The sequence below is a fragment of the Poeciliopsis prolifica genome, unplaced genomic scaffold, assembly GCF_027474105.1.
Source record: "Poeciliopsis prolifica strain line A6 unplaced genomic scaffold, Auburn_PproV2 SCAFFOLD002, whole genome shotgun sequence".
NCBI classification, from domain to species: Eukaryota; Metazoa; Chordata; class Actinopteri; order Cyprinodontiformes; family Poeciliidae; genus Poeciliopsis; species Poeciliopsis prolifica.
Window position 1 is genome coordinate 22260278 of NW_026562377.1, and position 26467 is coordinate 22286744.

Consider the following 26467-nt stretch of genomic DNA (forward strand, 5'->3'; position numbering starts at 1 on the left):
GAAGGTAAAAATGTGGGTTTTAGCTAGAAGGTGAAGATGTCAACCTCTTAACCCTGATATCTAAATATGTTTAAAATGTTTTTCTGGTAGATGAAATGGGCCGACTAGTCCTATCTGTCACTGTCTTAGTTTTGGCTAAATTCAGTCAGCACACAGAGACTAAAACGTGTCTGATTTTTAATGTAGTTTTGCAGCCTAAAAACACAGACTTGCCAAAAATATGTTTATGGGCATCCAATGTTTTAAAGGTTCATAACGTAAGACGTTATCATAGCATTTGAAATATTTTAGCCCAACAAACATCACATCTGAGGGGCTTTTTTTTTGTTTTTGCAATATGACATGCATTGGTGTATTAGCATGTAGCGTAATTAGCAGCTGTGTAGAGCTTCACCTTCTCTCTGCCATTTCTAAAAGGCTGACAACATTTTTACGTCCAATATTTTCCAGAATGACAAAGACTAAAAACTCAACAGAATTAAAGAACGAGTTTTCTTGGATGCATTCAACCTTACTGTTGAAAGTCTGGTGCTAACATGTCAAGGTTGTTTTTAATAAAAAAAAAAAAAAAAAAACTCAAATAGCTATTTGTATAAATAATTTAGTGTTTAAACACCTGATTCAGCCACTAGAGCCTTTTGTGCGGTGTGCTCACTGAGCAGGATGATCAAATGTAAAGGTCAGATGGGAAACACTTGTTTTTGGTTTAGACTCTTTGATTTACAGTCAATAACTTGTAAGGTCATGATTTGAATATTTCGATAGATCAGTCTACGTTCTGCAGACTGGTCAATCAAGCCTTTTCTCCATGTTCTCATGGTGTAAGATAAAACTATGGAAATCTTTGGATTTGAGCTGAGTTCTTCATGAGCTTGTTTGCACCATTTTGTGTTAACAGTTGTTGGATTCACGTCTTTTATTGATATTTGACTGTGGAAATCAGTATTTTAACGGCATATCCATTTTAAGTTAATGATACTATACTAACAAAATAAATCTGTTATTTGGCACACATATGCGGTATTCCACTCGAGAATACCACAGAGCATCTTACAAGGGAAATAAAGGTGTCTCTAGGTTGCTATTGACTCAGTTGATGTTGGAATTAGCAAACAGCATTCCCATTCTCTACAAATCCAAGAAATCACTGAGAAAACGGCCTGTGGGATTCTAAAGGAGGCAATTAAAGTGTCCAAGGACTGAGCTGGCTGTGGAGTGCAGCTCTGTTTTACTCTGCAGCAACACCTGCAACAACATGACATTCACAAAAAGTTATTGGAAGAAAACGTTTCCTGTTTCCTTACAAATGAATATCTATTAAAAAAAAGGGGAGGAGGAGGCAGATTTTGGAAATAAGAACCTTTGGATTGATTCAGACTGAATAAGACATCCTGGCCAAAATTAGCAGATGTATGTTTAATGGAGATGTTGCCCAGATTTACGTGTGAGACCTAATTTGTCATGAAATCTGTGACCTGGTTTTGCTGACAAGGTTTTGACAGGGGCAGCCTTAACTTTCACATTTCCATGATGACCACATTGTTAACGTGAAACGCATCTGTGTGTGTGTGCGTGTGTTTCCCCGTGTCCCAGGCTCTTGGAGACAGCGACTTCCCGGCCGTGCTGAGGCAGCTGCTGCCCTTAATGAAGCCCCGCGGAGGCGAGGACAGCCCATCGTCAGGGTCGAGGCTCGGGCAGGACGAGTGCGGGCCGGACGAGCTGATCCTCCTCCTGATCTATCTGTACACGCTGGCTGAGGAGGCGCAGCACTCCGCGGACGGCGGGGAGGAGGAGCTGGAGAAGCTGGAGCGCGAGCTGATAGGAGCGCTCACGCTGGTCATCACCCGGGAGACGGAGCTCAGCCCGCTGCTCCAAAGCCTCACCGGTGAGCAATCGAACCGGTCCCCAATCAAACCGAGTCTACCAAACTATCGGCTCCATAGCTTTCTCCCTGACCTGCCTGCTAAAAATGCAAATCATACAATTTAAAATTTAGTGTCAATTGAAGTCACATATAATTTTCCTTCCTTCCATTCATAATTAAAAGAAAAACTGTAAACAAATTGGAAAAGAGCTCATTGGGTCTGGGTTGTTTTGCAAGGTGCTGTATGTGTTGACCAAGCGGCTGGTGAACTGTAGTGCAGATCAAGGCCTGCCCCTAAGATGAATGGTCCGTCTGCCTCAGCACCACAGCCAGCGCACCTCCCTCAGAGTAATAGCATCTTTAACCTTGAGCCTCTAACATAAGCTCTCCTCCCCCAGCCGTAAAGTTCGCAATTAATTCCACTTTTGGTTTGGGCTTGCACCATACCTTAGCACACGCCCTGAAATAGCACACTGCGGTTTCCACTTATTTCACATCTGGGGTCATGTTGTATATATGGGTTTGGTAAATCTTCATAGCGCGCTAATAGAGAATGCTGACCTCTCTCTTTCCCACTTTTCTCCCCTATGAGAAGTCTCTGCCTCTTCCTGTTCCACTTGGCTGGGTGCAGTTGGTGATCGAGGGAGGCCGAGGGGGGCGGAGGGGCAAGCTGAGAGTTGTGGTTCATATAAGAAAGAAAAAATAAAAAACCTGACTTTGTTATAAACACTTTGTTGGAAGGAAGCCCGCTACGGGGTGCCAGGTGCATTTAAGACAGAATAAAGACAACATGTCAGGGGAAACCTGGCAGTTTGTGCACTTTTTAAGATTCAAGTGTGTGTTTGCATGCGCGTCTGTGTGTGTGTGGATGGTTTTATAGTGGCAGACAGAGCGCTTTGGCTCGAGTAACATGGGGAGGAGGTCGTCTGTCTCAGCATCTAGAGCAAAACATTGATTGTGACATTCCCCCCAATTAAAGGAGTCAAATAAAAACCAGACGCCGAACGGAGGTTGGTCACCATGAGAACGGGCGCTCTTGCAAATTCTTCCCCCCCTCCGCTTTTCGCTTGTTGCAAGCGGCTCGAGGTTTAAGCGCACTGTGGATGAACTATGGGTTGCAAACTGGGTGCAGAATCACCAGAAAAATATACAGAGAGGACAAAATACCAAAGGACATACGGGAACTTGAGAATATCGGAAAGTAAGCATGACAGCGCAACCCACCCTGTGTCTGCTAAACATCTCCATCTGAGAACTTAGGAAATGTTGCTCTTCAGACTTCCAGGCTCTGTTTTTGTTTGCTTAGAGAGCTGGAGAAACTTTGTCTACTTTACATGTTTAAAAGGAACATTCATAGTGTTTTGTTCTTAACTAATGCCAAGGTGTGGGATAATTTCACAACGCAGTTTCCCACTGGAAGAAGAATCAGGTTCTGGAAATGCCCTAGTCCAACCCAAAAACATGCAGACATTAATGGAAGTTAACCAAGCATGACATCGCATGTGTGTTGTCATTCTTGGTTATAAAAGAGACTTCTTTTCAAAACAAAAGTGCTCACGTCTTGATTTTATTGAGCTGGGTTCAACAAAAACAACATGTCTTTTAGGGTTCTATTAACGATTTCACTTTTTAGTGTGCTATACTCGCATCAAACAACGAATTAATCGGGTAATCAATTGTTCTGGGTTCTTTTTTACTGATTTCACATGTGAAGTAATCACGCACTCTTTTCAGAGCAACAACAGGATATAAAGCAAAGTCACGCTAATCTGTTTAGAGACATAATTTGTAAAGATATCAGAAAGAAATAGTCTAACATCTATGCCATGCTTTTTTTCTTAGTTTTTTCTTTGTCAAAATCAGATGCTGTTTTTTTGTTTGTTTCTTTTTATGCAACCTGCAAGACACAAATAATGCTGATCTTATAGCATGCATCACTGCATCCAGTGCATTTTCCTAAATGCAGCGATAATGTCTGATGTTGGTGTGCTATTTGCTTGATTTTCTTTTTTATTTAGCTTTACTCCTAACAGCAGTGCAATGTCTTGTCAGGCAGATCAATAAGTGCTGTAAGATTCCCCTGTGATCTCAAACCAAATATTTAACAATATTTAGTCCTTTTTGTGCCCAACTCTGTAATGTTGAGCCTTTCAGCTGGAGAATGTTATACGTTTTTGATATTCTTTTATAAACAATTAGAAATCTTTAGCGTAAACTCCAAATTATATCAGCTCTCCATCCAAATCTGAAAATGGAGCAAAACTATTTGTTATTTTTACCCTCTTAAACACTTCCAAAATGTTTACTTGACGGTAAGTTTAGTTTTAGATGTATAGTGATGTGCCAAAAGTCATTGAGTTGAATCACTTTGCAACCTCTAATTTTAGTATTTTCTGTTGGAAATGTTTGTGATGGACAAACATAACAAGGAGCAAAATTGTTTTGTTTTTCTTTTCATGTAAATACAAACCTCAAAAGTGTGGCAGGCATTTATATTCAGCCACCCCAGTCAGTACTTGGTGGTTATCGCCTCTAAAATCTCCTGTTTTGCATGTGAGAAATGTTTTTCTTGTGCCTTTAATATCTGCATTTTAACATTTTTTTCTTCTCAGCGGCGGTTCTATGCTTATGCTCTTTCTCTCAGCCGTTACTTCAAAATCCCATAAAGCACTTTGGGTTTCCCTGCATATGAATAGTTCAAGATAAATCAAAGGCACTTTTTTTTTGGCATTTTCATCTACACGCCGAAAAAAACCGAGGGAAAACCCAGCCTACCCCAAAAAATTTTCAGCATACAGTTCCCAGGTTTACAATGCAGTGCCGCATGTTTATAACCGAGTGTGTGAAACTTGCTGTTGTATCTTCGTATTGTTGTCTCAGAGTATGGATGTGATTAAAGGGCTCGAGAGTATTTATCCAAGAAAATGGTTCTGCTTATTGCAGACTGGGAAATGATCTCCCAAAACCAAAACGCTCCACAGCCGACACCACATGTGGGGAGAGCCCGATTGGCTGTGGGCGGCGCTGCACAGCCAGAGCGAACGACGGGATTGGACGAAGAGCCCGGACTGCTCCCTGAGCCGGGCTCTGATTGGGTCCTGCCAGGTTCTTCAGGGTACAACGCTGCGGTGTGTGTGATGTGTGCAGGTTGTAAATAGCTCCAAGCAGTTACTGTTAATTCCTCGCTCAGTTGTGGGAAAAAAACTACATTTATGCTGGTTGGAATAAAAACAAAACAAAAAAAAGTCCTCAAGCTGTTTTATAGATGCGCTTCCTGTCGGGCCTGGTAAAGCTTTTGGTGGAGAATCAATCATCAGCCCTGTTTTTTTAAATTCTCCCTTTTTTTTTCCTTTTTTGAGGGTCTGGGGGGTAAGAGTGAAAGGCTCAACCAAAGGTTTGTAAATCCCCACACTTGGACAGCTTTCAGGGCCAGGAAGCTGAATCATAGCTCTTGCTCTTGAAGTGAGTGGGTGTCGTTCTGCAGAGGTGAGACTCGAGTCTTAAACCCCAACTGGTGCTGATGCTAGTGTTTTAGTCAGTACGCTTACACAAGCGAGTGGGGCTGAGGGGGAGTTTCAACGGGAAACATGGTGGTTTTTCATCTTGTTCTTCTCTTTCTGCGTCAGCCACTCCTCGGGTTTGTTATTCATCCTGTCAGTGGTGTATGCATGGGGTAAGAAACGGGGGAGAAAGGGGAGGGGGTTGCAGCAGACCTCCCCAAATGCGAATGTTTGGGTTGGCACAGCAACATGAGCCAGTCAGGGGACTTGAAAAGGGATCACACACACAACTCTTGCCACCAACTGTCTGTCTGCCGACTTTTTAAACTTTTCTTCTCTTTGTTTCTACTTTGTTTTTTTCTAAATGTCTGCATCTCTTTTCTCACCCCTTCTTATTTCTCCTCCCTCTCCTCTCTTGGTAGGCCCCAAAGTAGAAACCCGGCAGCCGGGGAAGTGGAGCATAATCTCGCCTAATGATTTTGCTTTATTAAGCATATTTCCCCTGTTGCACTTGCTTATGAAATTAGTTGCAATTATTTTTAATTGCTGGTCTTTCCTTTACTTCTTGCTCTGTTTGAATAAACAAGAACCCGTGCAGATACTCACTACGACAGAGAACAGTGGACCAGGGGACGACCAAAGTTCCCAGTGGCATTGGCGCCCTCCCAGGCCCTTCATCACTAGTTCACTTCATCAGATAGACTGATGACGGGGAGTTTTAATTAACATAATCTCATCAGTCACTTACTGCAGACACAGAGAGGCCTGGTTAACAGGCAGGCCACACACAGTTAGTGGTTGGATTGGATTAATCATATGGCTGATTGTTGTAAAGGACCAAACTCGAATCTGTCATCAGCTGCTGTTTGTCAGTTGTGATTTGTAACCAAAGTATGTTGGGAGTTAAACTACATTTGATCACATTAAAAAAAATTAATCTCTTAAAATCAAGCTAAATCCTTGTTGATGTAAACAATTTGTTTTGGATCAATTAATATTTTCTTCTTATCAATTCAATTGAAAACTTTTATTGTTTCCATTTGTCTCAAATGGAAATTCTGTTTGGAAACATTTGACGTTAGTTAAAAACCTACTCACTACTGATTAAGCAAACCTAAACAACCGAGAATGAATCAAACAACACTAAAGCAAGTCTGCAAGATTATATATTAATTGTACGTTCACACCAGCCCTCTTTAGTCCACTTTAAACAATATTTACTTTGTTTCTATAGAAAATTCGGTGTGAAAGCCCAATTGCACTCTGATGCAATTGGGCTTTTCCAAAAGCAAACTCTGGTCCGACTAAAAACCTCGGTTTCGGTTCGAGTGAAGTTAACTTTGTTGCAGTTCGAATGCATATGTGGATGGATGTGGACCGGAGATCACTCCAAAAGCAGGACTATGTTAAAACTATGCTACGTCAGGAAAATAATGTGCATGGCCTAGATTGCAGTCTTGAAAGCCAATTTAGAACATTTCCACTCCAGCATTTTCTTAATTTTTTTTTTTTTTTTTTTTTTTGCATTAGTGGACTTCAGTGACAGTTTTTAGACAGGAAATTGGCAGAGAGAGAAGGGCGGAAGACGATCAGCAAACGAGGATGGCCGCATCAAAAACTGTAGCTTCTGCATACGGGCAGCCCGCTCTACTGCTACACCCTTCCTTCCACAGAAATTGGAAATGCAGAGTTAGTAGAGAGAACGGTGCTCAAGTCACCCCTACTTCACACCTACTCATTAAATGAGCCTTGTGAAACTTTCGTTGCAAGTTCAGCAACCAAAGTTGCTGCTCTGCTCTGGTCTTTTCACGTATCACAATAATGCAGATGGAAAACTGGGGACAGATAAGAAAGAGTGAAGTACGTGTCCAATCAGCAGTAACATTAATTTGTTGGTCGGTTTTCACATTTACACCCATGCCTTCTTTTGTGGAGTGTGTTAGCACTGTGAATACACACTGCACGAGGCTCATGAGCACTTCTTCCATCTCCGCTGGGATTTGGGCCGAAAAGCGACACCGTCACGATCTCCCACTGCGCTCCATATACATATTCTCGCTTTGGGAAATCATTGGCAGAAACGCATACCAGAGGCACATGCGGCCAGGCTCCAGAGGGACCCTAACAGAGACGGCGGCCCCTGAACCTTCCACACGCGTCAGTGCACGCTGGGGTCGTGCGGTGACCCCTGGATTGGAGGGTCAGGAAAGGAGTCAGGCCAGTGTTCCTCTTCCCGCTCATCCTCCACGTCTATGACTCCTCTGGGAAAATATCCCTCTCCATCTGCGTTCATGAATTTGTGCCCATTCTTGTGTTTTTTAGAGCATATATTTCATAAGTCATCCCGTCATCCACTCCTGTTGCACATTAAAAGGAGACTGAAGTAAAAGTAGAGAGACGACAGCGGAGACCAGAGAAAGATCTCTGAACAGGAAAGAGCAGTTCACTGAGTTTCTCTGTGTGTGAGTCTGTTTTTCAGCAGACACTCTTGTTTTTTTGTTGTTGTTGTTTTCTTTACAGTATATCTGCTTTTTATCTGTTAGTGCGGAAGGACTTGTTTACGTTTGAGATTCCAGTTAGCAGTGAAAGATGACCTGTCCTAATGTACCCGCTTTCCTCCCCAAACTGTCCCCGTTCCTCTCCCTCCGTCGACCCCCTCCCACACTCGCCCCCTCTGACTTCCTCCATCAGTATTTCTCTCTAAATTCGGATGAACTTTTTTCTTTTTCTTTTTTGACTTTGGCTTCATGTTCCCGTCAAACCTTTCTCCTACTAACAGCAGATAGTAGGAGAAAGGCTTTTCTTATACAAAGTACAACAGTAAATGATAATCATGGCTTTTTTTTTTAGTTTTTTTTTTTTTAGATTTATAGTGAAAATCTGCAGTTGGCATCGCTCTTGTTGTCTGCCTCCCAAAAGGACAACAAGAACAGAACGATGCTCCCTGTAATCACATCCTGTACCGGTTGTGGGACTTTATCGAAGTCCTGAAAGCGAAACGTGTTCGTCCAGTTCTCTCCTGGGCGGAGAACTCCTCCGTGGCCTCGGCACCAGATGGAAGCTCTCCTGGCGTTCTGAGCTGGCCCGGTCATTTCCTGTCAGAGGTCTGGTGTTAATCAAGGCCTGAGCCAGCAGAAACGCCCCCAACTCCCCTACCTCCACAACCTCCTTTTTTTTTTTTATGGCTTGTCTCTTTTTGCCCCTTCCCTCATTTTGAAGGCAAAGAAATACATTTTTCCCCTCTCCTCCCTGTCTTCTCTTTAGTTTATGCTCCTTTGTCTTATATGCTGTAACCCAGCTTTGTTTTGCAGACGACAGATCTCGCTATAGGCGGTTGTAAATTGTGCTCCATGTTATCAGAGTCACTTCTTAGAACTGCAGGTCCAGCCTGATAGAGGCAGATAGTAAAGACTGAGCAGAAAGGAGTCTTTCTTAACTTCCAGTCTGGAGAGTCTGGTTACGTCCTGGTGTCTGTTTGCGTCTTCAGGACTTTCATGGACCCAGTCACAGATAGGCTTATCTTCCTGCACCGCCTTCCCCACCGACCAGACACAGACCCTAAAGCAGATTGGGGTCCTCCAGGTTCACCTCCATCCCTCTTGCCTTGGGTTCCTGCTCAATCTTTCTTAAACTGGTCTGTCTCCAGGTCAGATGGTGATGGTGACACATCACTTAGACTTTTCTGCAACAGGCTCTGCACTTATGACACATCTTATACTTTAAGGTCCACTCAAAGGAATTTATTATGACAAAGGAGGGGGGAAATCAGCTAAATTGTAAATAACTGTAGGATTGAAACTTTGGAATATTTCAGCAGCATGTTTTTTTTTCCCCCCCTTTGGAAGGTGATTTTTTTAATCTGCATCAAATCCAAAGTTACCTAGTAAATAGTTTAACAGCTCAGTAAAACTAGCCCGACCATTGCCTTCCTACACGATTCCATTTGATTCTCATGTCCTTTCACTGCTCCATCAGATCTTTCTCCCATTGACCTAAATTCCTCTGGTAAAATTTCAAACGAACCAATCAGAGAATGGAAGGAGGAGCTGTGAACTATGATGACAATGTTCTGCACTGTTTCAGAATCGTAGTGTGCCTGTGCTTTTAGCAATGGCAGCGGAGGAAGTGAATGAAGCCATTCAATCCGTGTTGAACAAACTTCCAAGTGTTGGATGAACCTTAACAGCCACTTTGCTGTGATCAGCTCTTAGCTGTTTGTAGTGGGGGATGGTTGTTCATCGTGCAGGCAATTTCTGGTTATCTTCATAGCGTCGAAGAGCCACATCATATACGTCACGGGCAAAGTTGAGTGATTGGGTAAACTTTCAAACTTCAACAGAGTCCACGCCTCCAGGAAGCTATCACTTTTTAACTGGGAGCATCAAGGGCTGAAATTCTGAAATGGCGTTGGAGATGAGAAGAAGGAAATAGAAGCCATCAAAGTCGATTGATTGCTCTAAATGGAACCATAGGGGTTATTTAAATGTTAAAGTGTTACAGATCAGATAAAACCGTGCTAATGAGTGTGAGCTCTATTGCTCCAGTGATTTTTGTTCCACTTTTAGAAAAAAAAAAGTGACTTCAGTCTGATGAAGTACAGGCCCACTATCGTTTAAATCCAGCTGTCAATAGATCCTCTTTCCTCATCACATCTTCTGTCCCCTCCTCCGTCTCACTCCATCTTATCTTCTCTCACATCAGTCTGAGTCTCTATCCCTCTTACACACTTTTTCTCTCGTGTACACGCACACAAACACGCTGCAAACTGTTCTCTGTTGCCGTCATCCCGGTGGCGTCTGCTCTGCGTTAGATAGCTTGGCGCTATCGCATCCGCCGCCTTCGCTCCAGGTACACGTCTCGGGTGGAGGGATGAATGGGCCGGCTGTTCGGGACGCTTCTTCCTTCTCCGGCTCCTGCATGATGTGAAACATTGAAACGAAGAGCAGAGTCGCCGGTGCATCCTAAGACGGAGGCGTACAGACGGCGATAATGAAGGGTCTGCAGGGAGGGCTGCTGCCCAGTAAACTTAACCCCCCTACTTAAAATAAACACACAAATACACCACCTTTAAAATTCCCTCCATCCCACCCCTTTTGCTGTAAAGTCACCATTTATAATTGTACACTCCCCCAGCTCGTCCCATAGCATCTCTGACCCAGAACATACAAACTCCAGTCTGTAGATTTAATTAATTATAAAAAAAAATTTATTTCCTTCTCCATACTGTAGCTCCAGCCTGTCTGCAAAAAATCTGCCCAGTCGTGAGGGTGTTATTTCCAGATTGGGATGTATGGTTTTAATTTTCTCGTTTTCCTGTTGTTTTTTCTTTTTCACATCTCCCTCCCTCTTTGAAGACTTTTTCCTCACATGACGCTTCTCGCTCCAGAGTCTCCCAGTTGTTCACAACAACCTCTCCCCTCTAATGAAACACTTCTATACGGTGGCGTATTGACAAAGTAACATTAGAGCTGTCGTGTCTGAAGCTCTTGTTAGATGTGTGTCATACTGCATACAGTGATACAGCTGATTATCATATTTATAAATTTACTATTAGTATATACATTTATGTCTCTTTTTTTTTATACTTTGCCTTATTTGACGTTGACAGACGCTGTGCAGTCTCACTCAAAAGATTTTTGAGAAATCCATCCATCATCTTGAGCTCGTCCATCCAGCTGTACGCCTTTGAATCATACTGGGAGAGAGAAGACTTTGACCACTTTGTTTTGCACAATTTCGCAATCGAATCACAAGATCACTTCAGATCCCAGAACTCTGGGATCTGAGTCATCTCTCTGCTTCTCTGAAGCATTCACCAAGATTCCTCGGGGCCTTTGGAAGAGAAGCAGGTCCACAGCATTCCTCCATTCTTAGCAATGAGCCTTAGCTATTATTCCGATGTGTTTTTAGTTTTAAACCTGTGGAGTACAAATCATTGCCTCAAGGCTAGAATTCTGGTGTCATCAAACCAAATTGCACGATACCAGGTAGAGAGTCGATCAAACTCCGAACCTTTATGTTTGTGTTGGTAGGAGAGGGAAGGCCTTTTCCGGACAGACGCCCTAAACGACCACTTGGCATGTCGAGTTTCATCCTATGGTTGCTATGGAGACTTGAGGACTCCCAAGTTCTCCAACTGTGAACGTCAAAGATTTTATTTGCCCCCACCCCGACCGTCCTGCTGACAAGGTGATCTTGGGTCCTCAGCCTACCTTTTGTTACAAGCTCCATTTGTTTAAACATTTTAGTTTTGGCTCTGACGTAGATACAACACTTGTTGATTACAGACTTATGAAAATCAACGGGAAAAAAAAAATCAAGAGTGGTCTGTAAGAAATGTTGTTGGATTTCAGGATGTCTTAGAGTTATGATTTAAACATCTAAAGTAAAATAAAGTGCAAGTTACAGACATATTTTTTGCACATTTCTTTTTTTAGGAACAGGAGTGAATTTATAGTAACATATATAGTTTTATAACTTGATCTTTCCTCCCACAGATTAATAATACTTGTAGGTTGTTGGGTTTTTTTTTTCTAAAAGTTTCACTATGAGATTGTTTTTGAAAGGATGATCCTAGTGAGGTGTCTTGTCCTTCGCCTGATGCATGTCTTGAATTTTCAAGTTAACCAATATTTCTTACCAAGGTCAAAATGAAAACATTGCAAAACCTTGAGGCAGTTAAAATAATATCTATTTGGAGCGCAAGATCTCTGGTTGCTTCCACAACAAAGGAATGAGACATAATCCAGATTTCATCTGGATCTATTTTTGAATTAAATTGAATTTATGTAACGTTTTGACAGCAGGGTTAACTTATTCCTGCCTTCTTGTGAGGATGCATTGGCACAAACACACATGCATACATGCAAACATGCATACGGGCAAACATCTGCATCTCAGGTGGGAGCAGGAAATGCTTAGTGAAACATTGTCACATCTGCACCAATTAGGAGTCTGAACACGCACACACACAGGTGCAGCTTCACACTCTCACCTGATCTCAGTGATTGTGAAACAAACTTCCTTTGCCGCCTGCGTATCTTTAGTCGTGAGAGTGCTCAGTTCTCACGATGAGATCTGCGAAGGCAGATTAGATTATTGTTTTAGAGGGCTGGATTAGGATGTTTTTTATAACTCTTCGTGTTATAATAGTCTGCGGTCAGTGGTCACAATCTGCATTTCATGAGCACACTTGGTGTTTTTAGTCTGTTGCCTGAAAATTCAGGCAATTAAGTATATATATATTTATCGTACGCAAATTTGGAAGATTGAGACGTTCCATTAAACGTCCCGAGGTCAGAAATAATGAGTGGTCTGAGTTCGCCAGTGGTCAGCGCAGCAGTAGATTTATCCACCCTATAATCCACTTTGATGTGGACCTAAACCCCAGCAGGACGTGATGTTTGTGTAGGATGCCTGCCTGGACGGATAAGTATATGTGTGATCCCGCTTCTGTGTCTTTCCGAGAGTTCCACATGAGGCGGTTCCGAATGAGGAAGCGGAGCCGTGATTAGAGGGATCTGACATTTGCGAAAGAAACTTCCTGAGATAGGAGGCTTCCTCTGTGTCTGAGGAACTCGCCTCCTTATCGCTCACTGTCTGCCTCCTACACCGTTCTAGCTCACCGATGCCTCAGCAGATCAGCTCTGCACATCAAATTGGAAGTAAAACTCCGCTTCCTGTATGGCTACTTATATATGCAGCGTTTGGGAGAAATTGTAATCTGCAGGTTTACAGAAGAGCAATGTATTCAATAGTTTTGAATGACAAACATAATGTTTGATGAATTGTTTGATGCTGTGAGATCTCTTGTGGAGCTAAGAAAACAAAAAACAGTGCCTTATAAGCATTTTGCTGCAAAAAAAAATAATAAAAAAGGTATTTCCATTGCAGATCTGTGAAATGCACCAATTTTGATATGGCTGAAAAACCACGTTATCCGAGCACAAAAGTATTTTTCAAAATCGGCATGTTTCCATTAAGGAAATTTATTTCCGTAATTCCATTTTGGTCATTTTTATGGTGAATGGAAATGCAGCTTCTATTTATTTAAATGTACATATTTAACCTGGAAATTTTAGTGACTCAGATTAATAATTTTGTTGCCAAAATAATCCTGGGAAAGACGGGACCCATTATACATTAGGACATTAACAATACCTCATTTCTGAAAGAGGAAAGCTACCAATGGCTACCTTTAGGCGCCTTTCCTGATCTCCAAGACGCACGCGGCAACTGCTTAACGGGCAAGAAGACTTAGCTGCAATCTACCCAGAGCCGAATGCATGAGTCAGAGGTCTGTGGTTTCGTTCTGTGTAGCGATGACCTGAGTCAGATGACTCAGGTCTGGAACTTTTTAGGCATGTGGATCAGCAGTGTGTTTAGAGTAGATGGAAGTAGGCATGCAATGCAAAGGAAGCCCACGCACGGAGAGTGAAAGGGACTCAGCGACGCTCTGCGGCTTGTTCCTCTGGCAATGAAAGCTGGTAAGTGTTCTTCAGAGAGACATTGTTGGGAAGTAACTTTCTCTTGTGGCGTGAACCTGAAGGTAGATGTTCAAGCAGTTTTTATGCAGGCCTGCAGAGATGCACTCAGTTGTGCAGAGAGAGAGAAGTGAACTGAGGCGAGGACACACCCCTGGGGGACGCCGCCACTGATGGCTCTTGCTGAGGCGCATCCTCTCCCACTGAAGAGCCATCAAATTGTGGGTTCAGTCACAACTTCCTCTAAATATATTGATGTTCCTCTTGGCAAACCCTAAATTGGGTGGACTGAGGTTCCTCAGCAACTAATACTTGTGTTTTGCTTTGAAATTCAGTCAGATCATGGGATAGCAACCAATTGGTGGGTCAATAATTTTTAAACTGCGGTGTGATGACAAGTATGATTTCAAGTAAATTATTTGAAGATAATAAAGAAAGACATTTCATTGATACAGGAACCAGAACAATCAATGCTTTCAACAATAAAAACAAAAATTCAATACTATTGCAGCTTATCCAGATCTGTGGTTCTCACTTGTTTAGATTCCCCTGGCATAAAATACACAATGGGACCTGCAACAGTAACTGTGGCTTATTCTATCACACAAGTGACAATAAAAACAAATAAAGAAAGAGTAGAGCAACACAACAACACAAACAGTCCCAACAAACGTCACAAGACACGGCCATGTCATGACCAAGCATCGAGTCCCAACCCCATCTTTAGAAAACACTGATCTATAGAGCTTGCTTAATGTTTTCTACTAAAACTCATCAGCTCAGAATCACGCCATAACATTTCATTGACAGCTTTTTTTTCCATGGGAACATTCATGCTTCTAAATGCAAGAAAGTTTTATTTGAGAACTTCTAGACATCAGTGGTTAAAAACATTTTCTTGGATTTGATTATTATAAAAACACTTTTGCTTCAATTGTTAGCATACCACAATCAGTTGTCGTCAGACTCTTTACCAGGAAGCAAGCCGTTCCGTCAGAAGTTTCAAGGAAGGTAGGAAATTGACTCATTAGAGTTTATTGGAAAAGGAGTGCTTTATCAGATGCTGTGACCTGAAAAGAGAAGAGACTCTTTGGAGGTGAGAAAGGCTTAAAGGTCAATACGGAATCTAATATTAACTTTTAATTAAACTTTCACAGAAATGTCAGTGTGTCTGAGAGTCATAAAAACTGAATAAATAATTCGCTATCTTATAGATTTATCTTCAAGATTGGGGAAATGGAAAGAGTAATCTCGTTATCATACTGCAGAGTTTTATCATTTTGCATATCTCCGTCAGTTTCCCCTACTCGACCTTTGTCGCATGTCTTGCTGGAAAATTATGCAAATGCTGGTTCTAAGTATTGATAGCAGACAGTACATTGCTTACTGGGAATATGTGCCTTTGGTCTAATCCTCTTCAGTTAATTAAATGCGGCCTTGAGAGCTAAGCACAGAATAAACTGGTATGTAGAGGCAAATGCTTCTCTAAATAATGCTGTTTGAAGATGTAACACAGGAGCAAAAACAAGACTGAAGAGAAAAACACATGCTGCTGCTCTAATGCCCTTAAATGATCATCAAAAAGTCAGGCCGATTTAATTAAATCAGGGTTTTGAAAGTCTATTTGCTCTGGAGCGTTGCGGTATGTTAATAACATGTCAAGCAAGAACAACATCAGCAATGAAGCGATTTCTACCCATCAATAGGACAAGTCCACCATTCTTCATCGAGAAAGGCTACCAACAAGAGATTGCTAACAATCTCTAACAAGAGATTTAAATCAGACCCTTTTCTTACTTGGCGTTGGTGACAATACATTTATGAGAGTACTGTAAGGAATAAAAGGCTGGACAAGTATGGGTACTCTGGAAGGACTCACTGGAAATGGTTGCATGTCTTAGTTAAAAACAAGGCTAAATGTTGCTGACTCCCATCAAGCCTGGTGACGGAGGGTTAGTGATTTGTGGTTGCTCGGTACAGGACCAGGACATCCTGCAAAAGTTGAGTCGACCATGAGCCACTCCACTATGCTGGAGTCACATGTGTGACCGGAGGGCTTACCAATGGGATGACACATCACACAACACAATGATTCAAAACCCAGCGGCAAGTCTACAACAAAAGAGTTGAGAGAACAGAATTGTCTTCTCTTAAGAGATCTCTGAGTGAACCAGTACTGGCGAATCTCAAGGAGGGACAGATAGAGTCATGCAGAAAGCACTACTTTAAATTATTTGTGCTGAAGGTGGCTCAAGCATTTCTTTTTCCAGTGACCCAATGCTGCCATATGCCAGGAGAACCTGTGGATTTACTGTACTGTATGCAAGACTTGTCCACTGTTCACTTTTAAGTCTTTCTCCTGTGCAATCGGATCAAACAGTTCCTCGTGCTGTCCAGCATCAGAATCTTGTTCATTTGTGGAGACCGTACCAACTATGCTGCAGCTCTTTGGTACGGTCTTAAAGATGAACAATTTAATTATTGTTCTCTGCTACTTCACTTTCTGTTGCCGTCCTTTGTGGGGACGAGATGAGTCACTCCACACAAGGATGGTCTGCACCCGAATGAGCAGATGAGCGTGAGTCACCGTAAAACGACGAGTCTTCACGAAACAGAGTTCAAAGGGGGGATGCATCCTTACGAACGTGTAGCAGTGTACGAGCAGCACATAGCTGTCTGTCCTGGCCTTGATGAAAGACCGTCAGGGAGAAAATATAAAACAGTCCAGTTTAATTAATCAGCCTCTTTGCGTGTGTGTGTGTTTGTCCTATGTGCACTGCGCCTCCACATGTGGCTTTAATCTCTGCTTTCTTTCGTGTCCCACCCATCTTTTACCCTTCACAGAGACTTGTGACCACCGAAGACGTCTCACTGGTTCAAAACAAGTCGATTTTCTCCAACCTCTACTCCGCGATTAGGCTTTTCTGTTTCTCTTTACACCATTGTGGCCCCAAATATCTCATAGCGTAAAAATCTGCTTTCATATTCTGCATCCTGGTTGAGATTTGTCTTGGGCTGCGTGTGTGTGTGTGTGTGTGTGTGTGTTGTGTGTGTGTGTGTGTGTGTGTGGTGTGTGTGTGTGTGTGGGGGTGTGTGTGTGGGTGTGTGTGTGTGTCGGTGTGTGTGTGGGGGTGTGTGTCGGTGTGTGTGTGTGTGTGTGTGTCTTTGTGGCGTGTTGACTGATCATCCAGTAAACAGAGCCCAGAGCTCAGATTTCACTGGAGTTTATTGCTCTGGGTTCGAATCTGCCATGTTCAGGTTGTTTATTTGCCCTGCAGGTATTACATTCAACCCACAGCTCTCTCTCTCTCTCTCTCTCTCTCTCTCTCTCTCTCTCTCTCTCTCTCTCTCTCTCTCTCTCTCTCTCTCTCTCTCTCTCTCTTTTTTTCTCTCTCTCTGTCTCTGTCTCTCTATTCCTCTCTCTCTGTTTTCCTCTCTCTTTTTCTCTCTCTCTCACACAGTCACATCACATGTGTATTCCCTCAGCCTGACCATGCAGTAAAAGCTATGCAGAGTCAATAAACAGTCATGCATGAACTTGTTCACAAAAATACACAATTCTTTGTCCAGCACTCACTGCTTTTCTCACAGACACTTTTCTCTCCTTCGTTTCCTTTCATTGCTCACATCCTCTGACAGTTGCATAATAACAAAATGCGAAGCTGCTTGATTTTGCTGATTTCTTCAGCTGGCATTGAAACTTGTCACCTTTTATTGTGTTCTCTGAATGTGGTGGTCTATGAGACATCCCTGTCCATACACATTGATTGACGGGGGAAGGTCAGGATTAGGAAGAGAAACAGTCAAGATGCCGTTTGTAACTCTGGAGGATCCATAGCTTTGTAGTTTTGTTTGGACAGTCTGTCAACAGGGTAACACTAAGGTCAAATCAGGGTCATATCCTATTCCTCATCCAATCAGACAGAAAGTCAGGTAGGACGATGTAAGCAAAGTAGCAATTGGAGCACATTACAGTTCATGGGGCCTCGCAGACCGCTAGCGATTCCATCCGACTGCGTCTCTGACCATTTGGCCAAATTACACCCCAGGTCTATCTTGGCCGGAACTACGTAGCAATTTGACAGGAATGTCATGAGAAAAATGGGAAGCAAATCCACTTTGAAGGAAAATGTGGATTAAAATCTTTTACTCGTAGACAAAGCAGTGTACTTGCCCTAAATTAATCTTCTCCACTGTGACACTAAAAACTAAACTAAAAGGTTGGTTCACAAACTTTTTAGAAGAAACCTCAGAAAGCTTCATATTGGATTTATATTGAGACAGTATTACACATCTGGAGTCCATTTGCTAAGTGGGTCAGATAGGAGGGGGGCTGAATGCAGGGGTACACCTTTTCAGATTTCATATTTGCTAACATCTTTTGAAAATCGTACATCGTTTTCCCTCCATTTCACAAATTTACAATAGAGGTGGGCAGGTCAATCAAGATATTGGTAATACTGATATCAAGTTGGTAACCGTATTGGATCGATACTTTAGGTCCAGATTTCCTCTTGGGATTTATTTTTATTTTTGTATTGTAGATTCTCAACTCAAAACAAGTTTTGATCTCAAATAATTATTTGCACCTTTATGAAAAAGAAAAAATGACATATCGTCTTTGTGTTTGTCCACATTCTGCCCTAACAACTAAAACAACTAACGGTGATAATATTTTGATAATATATCAAACTTGAATAATAAAATGTATCGGCATCGATAATTTCAATAATGACCCAGTATTTTCTTTGTATCGGATTGATGCCAAAATATGCAGTATTGCACACCTCTGATGATTTGCATTAGTTTGTGATTATTATGTCACATGAACCCCCACTACCCTCTTCCCCCCGCCCCCCCAAAAAAATAAAAATTTAGGAAAAGTTCCCCATGTGTTTGACCATTTTTACAAATTACTGCAGTTCCCTCCAGGAGTGTGCAGGGACCCCACGGGACAGAGGCTACGCAACAACCCCAACCAACATGTCAGCCGCCTGTCAAACACACCAACTTACATAAACATTTGCAGCAACCAGGACTGACCCCCCCTCCACACACACACACACACACACACACACACACACACACACACACACACACACACACACACACACACACACACACACACCTCTCCATCCCATTATCAGTGGATCTGAACAGTGTCACTGTTATCTGTCTCTGTCTCCTCTTGGGAGCAGCGGAGCACATAGCGCAGTTATCATTCAACAAACACACACTCTCACTCTAACTCTATCATTCCTGCGCGCACACACAGACTTACACAAATGCAGATGCTGCAGAGTACGGATCAAGGGTTAATCAGGTCTTTTCATCGACTGCACCACCCTCTCCTATCTGTCCTCCCGCTGTCTAATGGCTGTGTTTATATATGTGTGTGAAGCTGTGTGTACAAGTGTCCGAACACCCTGTTGTCTCACCAGTTGCGTTTTTTAAGCGGGGGGTGTTTGGCCCTCTTTTGCTCCCATAAAATCAATAAGGAGTTCTCCACTTCCACTACGTTTTGTAGTTTCTCTTCTATGAAACTACAAAACGTGTGTTTATATGAGGTGATTAGCGGGGAAGCATCGCATCGCTCTTTGTGGTTATAAAAACAACTCTTAATTTGACATCTGCTCAAGTCATGTCAGAGATGTGGGTCTTCCTTATAAATTAATAAGCATGCGAGATTTTAACTCGCATTCATATTCTTGAATTAGCACAGATCTTCACCAAGAGAGGAGGCGCGTTCTCATTCAGAAGGTGTCCTTCCATAGAGAGCTCTCCCTGCGCCCTGAAACCAAAATTTATGAAATGAGTGTTCAAAAACCCGAAGCCGAGTTCAAGGTTCGTTTGGAGCATTTTTTTTCCTCTGATGCCTGAGACACAAACCTTGGAGAGCTCTGTGTTGTAATGAAAAAAAAAAGACTAATGTTGGCAGCTCATTTTATTTTAAATGCTGTTTTTTGTGCTGTTGTCATATTGAAGAAATAACAGAGTTTGTGACGGTTTTATACACTGCTTTGCAATAAAAGATGATCATATTACTGTATTACAAGGGACATTATTATGTATAACCAACTTTTTTGGGCTTTTACAATGTGTTATAATGTTATTCCCTCATCATAATCATACCTGATTTTTTTAATGCATGTTTGAGAAATCCTTGAATCTCCCATGACAACCACGCAGCTTTATGCAAAACGCCTTGTTGGGTCCTAACCCACTTCTAAGAACGAAACTCCTCTTCAGAGCTGCAGTTTCCAAGTTTCTGAGCTTCTGCTTCACAGAGCGGCCCTCTCCTCCACTCAGCTCCTTAAGACTAGCCAGCAGCAATTCGCAAACAGCTGGTGGAACCGCGTATCAGCTGAGCTCATTATAGGAGCTACTTCCCAGTGCAAAACCAGTAAAAATATTCTTAAAAGTTAATAGGGGAACGATGTTGTGATGACTTCCTGAAGGCGAAGTCATCTGTCTTAAAGAGACAGAGGCCCAATTTCAAGGCATTGAATTGCAAGATCAAAAATCTTTGAAGTCATGCTTGATATATTACAGCTGAGGATGACATATGTACTTGATAGTGCTGTGAAAGGATTTTATGTGGCTGGAAAACATACAATACTGGCCCTTTAAGCCATCCATTAATTGATCTAGCTAATTATGCATTCACTTATCAATCAATCTATCTACTTATCCATCAATTTCTCCATTCATCCTGTTGTCTATCTATCCAGTCTGGCTAAGTCTTGCATTTTGAGTTTGTAACTCAGAATACTCAGAAATAATCCCATCCAGTTATCACTTATATGCAAAAATATTCAACAAAAAGAGAATAGTTTATGAATGATCTGGAAAGAGTTATGAATACAAAACTTGGTGCGTTTACACGTTTCCTGTGGGAGTTAATTAGTTTGTCAGCAGAGTTTGTGACGGCATCACATACACATAATCCTGTGTTTAGCTGTGCTGTGGCATCTTGCTGCAATTTGCCACTTTTCTTGAGGACGCCAGGCAGTCCCTTGGAGGAGCGGCTGACATTTAGTCTTGCTCTCAGGCAGCTCTGCGCCACAGTTCGCTGATGATAACCCCGACAGTGAGGCTGGCCCGGAGCCACGCCGCCCCTTCAGCTCTTCATTAGCATTGGTGCTGTGGGATTGAGCTGGGCCACCGCCAGGCTGCACTCAGGGCAGTATGGGCTGCCATGCACATTATCACATTATCGTGCTTCCTAGTGTGTGGGATTGAACATTTGCCATCAGGCTTCTAAGTACTTTTACCAGCTGATCTTACAGACTTGCAGTTTTTGAAGTCGCTAGCGCTGTCATGAACATATTCATCTTTGAGACTGCAGTATTTGGTTGTTTTGTTATTGTTATTATTAATCATACCATTTATAGAGTGCCCTCCACAAGTGTTGGCCTTCATGGTACAGACAGTAATAAAAGCCTTTCGAAGATGTTGCTATAGAGACTCTTTGACCTCAACATATCACTTTTTGTCACAGTTCTCGATTTATTCCTGATTTTTTTAATATTATTAATGATTTAAGCATTCAAGCACTCTGATTAGTTTACTATGTTAAATATAAAAGATTTTAAAATATGCCTTAATTTGTTCAACATTTTCATAAAAGTCAATGTGTGTGAGATGCTGCAGAGAAAAAACTGGTTTTGTATTGATGTCGAATTTCTAAACATCCTTTTGGTAAAAAAAAAAAAAAGAAAAAGAAAAAACATTTCTGTGTTTACTTTATCACAGATATTATTGAGAAACAAAGAAAGAAATTAAAACTTCTCGTTGACCCTGCTTTTATTCCAGTCCAATGAAAGTAATAGTTATCGACCGGGTTTGTGGTCACATAACTGAAAGAAACAAAACTTAGTTCAACACTTGACTTCCTATCGGGCTTAACTTTTGAATTGACTCGGCCAATACTCTTTCTGTGTGGCGCCCTGTGGTACAAATTTTTATACTCGTTGGTTCACAGTTTTACTAGTGCATAACGTGGTGCGGGGATAATATTCATCTGTTGTGACACTATTGTAAATAACAATATGACGCAGGTCGTATTTTAGATCCTTCCCCCCTTCATCCTGTTTTATGAGGTACCAAAAAATGCACAAACCCACCATCTATCCTTCAGCAAAGCCTTCTCGTGTCTTCAGCAGCCATTGTAATGTAATGACTCACTCTTAACTTGGAACAGATTATCTAATTGGTTGCAGTAAACTGCTTTTAAAAAAAAAAAGTCTAGATCTAGCAGCTTGTTCTATGAGAGGACATTTCTCCGAAGGAATCTATTGTTGTTTTGAACGACAAAAATGTGAAGATGAGCTAGTATTTCCCTCCTGTTTGTAATTATGAAGCCAGCAAAGCTGCTTGTTTAATTTTCTATATTCCGACCAGAAACCAGAGCTGAAAACCATTTAACCGAGCCTCTGAAGTATTCAGTCAAAGACGGCCCAGTGGATCTGGAGAATCTTCCAAAAACACATTGATGGCATTTCCCTTGTCTGCAAACGTTATTCAGCAATACAGAAAAAAACGTTGTGTTTCCTGTCATGGTTAAAGCCAGCATCTCTGATCTTTCTGCAATAAGCGCAACATCCAGTTATAGTTTACAGAAGTCTGTGGAAAAAGGATGAGTTTGTAACAATGAATTACGTGGTCCTCCGTGTGCAGGTGTCATTGTGATGACTTATTCAGCAGAGAGCAGGAATCTGTTTGTGCTGGAAAAAAGTTAAACATGAATGTAATCCACTGAAACCTAAGAACAGTAAATTGAAACAATGTCTCTTCCAAAGAAACAAATCCAAATCTCTTGGATGGAAATCCAGCATTCCTTCCACACATCTGTACGTTTCGCCTGAAGTGAAGTTTTTGGATCCGAATGCTTCCTCTTCAGAGTAGAGCCGTCCTCGTGTCCTGTGAGAAGTTTTATGTTAACCAGAACGGGGCAAGAAATTCTGTTTGCATCAAAACAAAACAAAAACCTCTGTTAATCAACTTTCTGGGGCGCAACAACGCAATTTTAACTCCTCACTTGCTACCCCGGTTTAAGCATTTTGAAGGTTCAACCCAGATGTTCGTTAACCTGAGGATACCAACTGATGGCTGGAAATGTCCCTGTGGGATTTACGGATGGCAAACATATTTTATGGTTCCATCCAAATTCGGGTCCTAAAGTAACTTTTCCCTGATCAAACCATCTCATATTGTCCCAAAAGTCTTTGAGATTCTCAGGATTCTTACTCTGGTAGATGTCAAAGTTACATTTTTATTCCTTCTGGTCAGGAATAAATGTCACCGTGAAACCTGTATGACATTTCTGCTCAATCTCGTTCTTGTTTCTTGTTGTCATGTCGGGCCTGTGGGGGTTTCAGGTCTGATTCCTTTTGACAACTCTAGGTTTAATTTGCACCAGCATCCCAGCAACCAGAAGCTTACACAATGGCGTGGTCTTAATTGTTAGTCTTTTCCTCGACTGTTTGATGAAGCCCTTAATGTGAGATGTGGATGTAATGAAGATATCATCGTTTCAGCCGAATGGCAGGTCACAAATTTGTGCAGCTGGTCTGTCGTTTTGGGCGTTGTTTGTCCTCCTCTTCACAACTCTTTCACCTTTTTATTTCAGAGGGCTGGGCGCAGCTTTTTACGCCTCTGTCTCTCTCAAATGTCCGCCTGTGTCCAGTATGATAGTCTATTAGGACAGGATATGCCATTTCATAGCTGCTCCACCCTCTGTTTTAGCCATCATTACCATTTTACAGGCCACAATTTGTGCAAGCTGCTCCGCACTCAGATGTGGTTTAAGTGACATGGTACCACAACTGTCTGACATGTCCCACCCAAGTGTAAAGTGCCCCTCTTCATTTATTTTGCACAAATTGTCAGGTATAATATGGGAGAATGTGTCTGCTATTCTAACTGCTTTATTTAATGTACCTCTGACGTATTGAGGAGTTGTTTTTGGAACACAATAAAACTACAGAATGCAACATGTTGAAGTTTGAAGGAAAATGTTTAATTCATGTCAGGCCTTTCAACAAGCACAAATTTGCAGGCTGAATTTGTGTTCAGGTGTTTTTATGCAGAACAAGCTTTTGCTGCAGTTTGAATATGTAGTTTTGAAATCTACAGGATGAAAGTTTTTTTTTTTCTTTTACCTCAGAAACTGCTTTGTGGTCACCACTTTTTCATAATTGCCAGATCTTTGGTGTGGTTGTCCAGACTCGTGTTAGAAATAAAATACCTTTTCTCTCCCACCTGCATGTTTTGCACTACTTTGCAATGGTCCATCACTTAAAACGGCAGTAAAATGCATTGACAAATTGACATTTGTAGCCGTGTGCACTAAAACAAATGAAGCAAATTGTTCTCTGGTTGACGTAGAGCAAAGCAAATTTAAGCTCTTAAAATTGAAAACAGTCACCTGGGATTTATCGAAAGAGTGAATCAGATATATTTGCCTCGGTTGCTCCTTATCCCAGCTTCATGTTCCAGGGTATATTTTTAAAAATACATATCTGTACTTTTCTCTCCACAGCACCACACAAACAGAAATTAGAGTTTAATTTCAGTTTTGTTTTTTTGGTTGTTGTTTTTTTCTTCGTGGTTCTTCCAACGTGAAATTAGTCCGGCCCATCGGTCAAGAAAAGCAGTAATACCTAAATTAGACAGAAAAACACTGCGAGAGCAGAGAAGGAGGGAAAGTGAATGTTTTCGTAGCCGAGTTCGAGTTGGTGCCTCACATCTGGGCCACAACCTCTTTGTATTATCTGAAATGGAGAAGTTGGACACAGTCATGGTCCAAAAAAAAGGGAAAAGAGACGCTAATCTCCCTCAGGCGAACGAGAGAAAACAGTTGAGTCGTGGCAGCGGCCTCTTCAGAATTGGAGACTGAAATGTGTGTCTGTGTGTGTGTCTGTGTGTGCGTGTGCTTGCGTGCGTGTGTGTGTGTGTGGGCGTGTATTTGCGATGGACTGTGTGGTGGGTTCAGAGCTCGGTGGAAGGTGCAGCAGTGCTCCCTCGCGTCGCCTTTAGGAACTACATGTCAAGAAGTTGCATCACGATGAAAAACCTGTGTACCAAGAGTGGCTTGAAGGAAAAATATTTTCCTCTGTGGATGAGGCAGAGTTGTGCAGAACATCATTAACTCTGTTTTCCGCCAGACGCCTGCATTCCTGGGAATAAAACGCCCTTAAAGAGCTGGTAATGGAAAAGGAAAGAGAAGTCTGTCACAAAGCCTGAAAAGCCCAGATATTCCTGCATTGTGAAAGCGCTTTGTTCGTGCACAGTGTTTGTTTTGGATCTTTCGGCTTTCTTGGTTCAATATGAACTAATACAAAACAAATGTGGGACTCAGCCGGAAGACAAACAAGCAGCCGTGTCCCACTACAACTTGAGACGAACTCATTTGTAAACACGGCCTTACTCGGTAGAATTTCCAAGCAATCTAATGAAAATCTGTTTTAGTTGACGTCGCTGTGCTCCGCAACGCAAGAACACAAAATTTTACTGTTTTTGTTTCTAGTTCAAATGACTCGGTATATTTGAAGTAAGATGACGCTAACTTACAAGTAGGTTTTTAGCTAGATATAAGAGCTTGTTTTCAGTCAATAATTCCTTGAGAGTGATGAAAAAGTACTAGAGTATTTCACTTATAACGTGGGGAAAATGTCCTGTTAAAAAAAAAAAATCTGCCACTGGAACTAATAGCTTTTCATCAATATTGAAGAATTATTGACTTGAAATAACTCTTGTGTCTTGCTGAAAAGCTACTTCTAAGTTAGTTTTGTCTTCCTTCTAGCATACTAAGCTATTTGCACTAGAAACTGGATCAAATTCACTTGGTAAGACTTTGTGTTGTTGCAGTGTTGCGTGTGGAAAACCCCATGCACGTTTGTATTCAGCTTGTAACTCTTGCCCAGCCTGTTGCTCCGAAGAACACCGCAGATGTTCAGATGTTTCGCCTCTGAAAGCAAACAGAATAGAGACGCTTCTCTCCATGGACACGAGGACCGTCAAAATAAAAGCTGCCTCTCTCCCCCCTGACTCTGCCAGCTCTCCCCTTGTTCTGTCCTGACTGACCCGCATGTGGACGCTCTAGGTTCAACTCTTTTGCATTCTGTTTGTTTGCACGCGAGTCTGGACCAGGGAAGGGGCCTTTGAACTAGACATTTCCTCAGACTTGGAGAGATTTAAAGTCCTGAAAAGGGTCCATGGAAACGGAGAGAGAAAAGGAGACCCCCCACCACCGCCCCGCTCCTCCCACTGACGTCCTTTTTTTAACTGTCAACCTTTGGTTGTTGTTGCTCCTTTCTGTGTGGCAGAAGCTGCAGGGGCCCCCAGGTGCTTTTTCACCGCGCTACACTGAAGGTCAAATCATTTTTTCCCAGAATCTCTGGATCAAACAAGACATGATGAAAGCACATATAGGGTAAGCCATTTGTAACAGGGCTGATAGCAGGGGATGGGTGTAATAGAGTCACAGTAAACTGGAGAATCAGAGTCAGTGGGTCATAAATACGTTCTAGTTTCTGTCTATGATTGAGTGGATGTTGTATTCCACCAAGCTGAGGCGGCTCTATCAAAGCCACAGGGGATCAATAGACACAGGCTTG

At 42.0% G+C, this 26467-nt stretch overlaps 1 protein-coding gene across 1 annotated transcript in view; it reads left to right on the top strand.

Moving 5' to 3' along the window:
- The window catches only part of scfd2 (sec1 family domain containing 2), a 108632-nt gene that overhangs the window by 54736 nt on the left and 27429 nt on the right, over window positions 1–26467 (top strand). Inside the window, exon 5 of the mRNA XM_055045791.1 lies at window positions 1594–1885. Coding sequence (XP_054901766.1) covers window positions 1594–1885 — 292 coding nt within the window. The remainder of the gene's footprint in view (window positions 1–1593; window positions 1886–26467) is intronic.